The sequence below is a fragment of the Engraulis encrasicolus genome, chromosome 6, assembly GCF_034702125.1.
Source record: "Engraulis encrasicolus isolate BLACKSEA-1 chromosome 6, IST_EnEncr_1.0, whole genome shotgun sequence".
Lineage (NCBI taxonomy): Eukaryota > Metazoa > Chordata > Actinopteri > Clupeiformes > Engraulidae > Engraulis > Engraulis encrasicolus.
The window spans coordinates 35,690,869-35,695,005 of NC_085862.1; the positions used below are offsets into that span (position 1 = coordinate 35,690,869).

Genomic DNA, 4,137 nt, shown 5'->3' on the forward strand with positions numbered 1-4,137 from the left:
CAGTGCCGTTGTGGAACACCGCTAACAGCTAGGTAGCCAGGACAACAGGTGGTGTCTATCACAGCAGCTGATTAGAGTCTTGTTGAAAAGTCGCTTTAGCAGTGAAAAGTCTTGTTGCCATTGACAGCGGTCTGTTATAGACCAACCCGTCCGTTATCGAAAAATAACAGACGTGCGAACGTTGGGGAGCCCCGTTGAAATGAATGGAGCATTCGACAGATGACGTCACAACCATATAATAACTGATGATAAACAGGTTGCCATGGATAGCAACAAGTCCCACTAGAACCTGCGATGTAAAGTCAGAGGTTCAGAAAGCAGGTTAGACATGACTCAGTCAGAAATGTATCTGAATCTCACTCATGAGGTATCACCATAATTCATCATTTGTTCATACAATGAACAGGAACTCAACTCAACATAGTCACATGAAGCAATCAAACTGGCCTAGTCTATCAGAACCCTACATTCTATCATTCCATTTGGTCATGAAGTTCAAACACATAAGCTTACAGCAGGACTTATTTCTGTATGCTCATTCTGCACTGGTGGAAGGTACCTCACAGATCAGCACATACAATTCATGTACTTGTGTCATGTGTACTTCATGTTTACTTGTTTTACTACAAAAACTGAGTCAGTGCTGCTTGATTGTAAACAAATAGTATGCTAGCTGTCAAAAGGTACAAAGACTCCCTTTCATCATGTGCCGGGAAATCAACATGGAAACAGAGCACTGTATCAGTAGGTCCATATCCACATAACCGCGGAGAATCCATGGTAGCACACAGGGTCAGCCTAAAAATAGACGGTGCGCTTCCAGTTCCTCCAGATGCTGGCATCAGGGGCTAAGTATGTAAAGTAGGTGTTTTACTCTGTCCCTCAGATGGAATGCAAATTAAATGTCTCACTCTCCCACCCCTCTAGACAAGGTCATCACAAGGACATACAGTAACAAGCAAAGGAGGGGATGAGGTGAGGTTTGAAACGCAAAAGCTGAGTCGAAATTAGACAGCTTCCCAGTGCTTCACTAGTCAGACACTTTTATGTTCTTCATGTCTGACAGTAAATAGGGGATGACGTGCCAATGTTACTAGTACTACGGTACGCTTAGTTGTAAAGAAATAGGCTGAGGAAATCGGTCAAGCGGTAAAGTATGGCATAGACGCGCAAAGCGGTGGAGTAGGGTGTGTCTGAGCACCGCCCCAGTCTTGTGAAGTGCTATTGTGTGCTTCGAAAGAAGAGCATCAGTTCGCTGTAATTACTGCTGTGACAGGTTTTGTTTAAATATAATTGACAGACACACTCCGTTCCCAGTCGCATCTCGCCTGAGCTATCCAGGCTGTTAATTCGTCTTTTATCGTGATGAGTAGCTGTCCCTGGTACTGAAAAAAACCCAATAGCAAAGGCACCTCGCACAAAGCCTACACAAAACACTATCAATGTGGTGCTGATAAAAATGTAATAAAATAATCGATTGTTTATGAACTTACGAACTAGGAGATAAAATTGAAGACATCTTAACATGCTTTCTGTCAAGAAAATCAATATTATAATAACTATGTGTCTCATGTGTAGATCATAACTCAGGATCTTATTCAGGAGTACAGTATTACCATTTGCATGTAGAAGGCACAGGTTTTGTCTAATGATATACTGAACACTGGTGCATACAATGCAACAGATTAAAACCTTTGGGATGCGATAATGCCTAAATAATCCGTGAAATGCTTTCTTATAGTATGCTATTTTAAAGTAGCTATCTTATATCGATTCACACAACTCATCTGTGTGATGAAGTCTGAGTTGTCCACCTGAATGAACCGATGAAAAACGCGCAGGTGACCGACCAGATTAACACTTTTAAAGGCCTTTTAAAGTCAGAAGTAAATTCGTGGAACAAATGTGGTCCGAATGAGCATCCACACGAATGGCACGTGCTATAAAGCTCTTCGCGAACGCATTAAACATTAACCAGACGAACATGGGCGGTTTCTTAACATCCAGGGGAAATACATAGCGTGTCAAATGTTTAAAGGCAACTATAGGCAGTTAGTGCACCATTGCCCATAGCGCATAAAGGTAACTAGTTTACAAGTGTATGGATGCTTATTAATATTAGGAGATGATTCAAATGTTAATATCTAGCGCACGTCTAATTCATATAATCAGGACTCAGCAGCGAGATATGTATTCAGTCTGTAGTGTAAGCTGCGTATCCAGGAGTGCCGCGAGAGGCCATGCGCCAAGTTTTACGCACAGCTCTCCACACTTCAGTAAAACTCAGGTTCTTGTGTGTTTACCATGGTTTATCCTGTGGCACTGTGAACTGCTGATACCATCAATATCCGCCAGACACTCGGTTAAACTATTTAAAGGTGTCTCCTCTTGCAGTGTAAAAAAACAGGACATTTACGCATAATGGGGCGAGTGCAACGAAAATGACATTTCGGATTTCGGTCGACAACGTACGTTGTGATTGGCAAATGGTGTCAACTCAAGTGGTGAGTGACTCAAGTGGTTCATTAGCCTATGTCATTTGTGTTTTCGTACAGTTTTGCCTTAATGGCTTTAAGTGGCACACGTTGCAGCAGGCCTTCAGGCTCGTAACGCTGGCGTCTGAAGTGCAAATGAGGTCCGTTGAAGGCCAGAGGTCACAGGGACAAACTCGCCTTGCACCATCACCCTTACCTGAAGTCGCTGTATGGATGGATAATCCAGTTGCCAGCTGATTTGACTCTCTCCTGTTCTCTTTCCACCGCTTTTTGGCTCCCAAACATTCGCAATGAAAACTTGTTAACTCCTGGCTGCAGCATAGCACTGAACTGTCTCTGCATGTAAGTTTGATTGTCTTTTGGGTCCACATCCTCCGCCAAAAGATGAGGTCCGTCCTCGGACTTGGAGAAGGTGACAGAGCTCCTGGCATGGGGCTGACTCGGTCCAGACCCAAAGCCTGGCACGGAAGAGGAGGCTTTCCTACTCGGGGCATTGGAGAAGGAAACTCTGGAGTCCTTTTTCTCAGAAACGCCACTGGCAGCGGTTGCGCCCCCGATGCTACCCGTCTCGGCAGCTTGTACCGAGAACCCGGCAGGAGTTATCGAGCCGTCCATGGTGGTGGTGGTGGTGGTGGAATTACACGCGGTTGTTTTCAGGTTGTCGTCAGCCGCAACTCCACCACCTGTCTGCGCCTCTTGTTTGGGGACAATTGACGGCGAGCTCCCCGGACCGATAGTGTCTCTAATGCAATCTCCGTTTTGGTTGCATGTCATGCCGGGGGCATCTTCTTCACCTCCAAGCCCATTGTGCAACCTGGTGACGGTGGTCCCTCTCACTCCATGTGTGAAGTCTCCTCCGCCTCTGAGGATGCACGCACCACATCCACACGCATCTTTCCCACGGAGCACCACAGATGTTGTGGTGCCTGAAGAAGTGAGAGGAGTGGAATCCTTGCCTCCCGATGATAAATCATTGTTGTTTGAAATCTTGCTCGCTGTTACCGCGGCTCCCCCTCCTGGTGCGGAATTCCTTACACCAACACTGCCATCATCCTCGCCAACATCACCAACACAACTGCTGCCCCTTCTGCCATCCACCCATGCCATCAATGGATGCACTGGCTTTTGAAATGCCAGGTCCTCATCTCCATCTTCCGATTCATCCATGGCAGAGCCAGTCTGCTGATAATTGTCCTGCTAGTGACGTGAGGGCGGCGGCGAGGTTTTGTTTCATCCAATGACACCAGCACCAGACACCCCAAATCCTGCTGCTATGGCTACAATCGCAACTGTTGATTCCTCTCCTGGCAACGGCACACAGTGAGTGCGTGATCTTTTGCACACCACTGCCATTACATGATATAGGCCTACAGTAAATATTTTTAAAATCAAATATCACTTCAAGTAAAAGCACGATGTCTACCTTTATTGTTAACAAATCACCAGAGATAATGTCCATAAGAGCAATTAAAGACGAAGGCCTTTTTAAACATGACATTGCGCATCCTTTACAACACAATGTAGGCCTACATCTACATCAACAAAATGAGTGTAGCTGGCGTCAACTATAACCCGAAACTCATGTCAATTTAGACAGAAAAGTTGCTTAATCTCACCAAGTGCACACACAACAGGCCACAGC

At 45.4% G+C, this 4,137-nt stretch overlaps 1 protein-coding gene across 2 annotated transcripts in view; it reads right to left on the minus strand.

Annotated features, from left to right (window-relative positions):
- hcn2b (hyperpolarization activated cyclic nucleotide-gated potassium channel 2b) overlaps positions 1 to 3,742 on the minus strand; it is a 70,105-nt gene extending 66,363 nt beyond the window's left edge. For both annotated transcript variants that reach the window (XM_063201394.1, XM_063201393.1), the window contains exon 1: positions 2,692 to 3,742. In XM_063201394.1, coding sequence (XP_063057464.1) covers positions 2,692 to 3,662 — 971 coding nt within the window. In that variant the 5' untranslated portion in view covers positions 3,663 to 3,742. The remainder of the gene's footprint in view (positions 1 to 2,691) is intronic.
- Between the last annotated feature and the right edge of the window lie 395 nt (positions 3,743 to 4,137).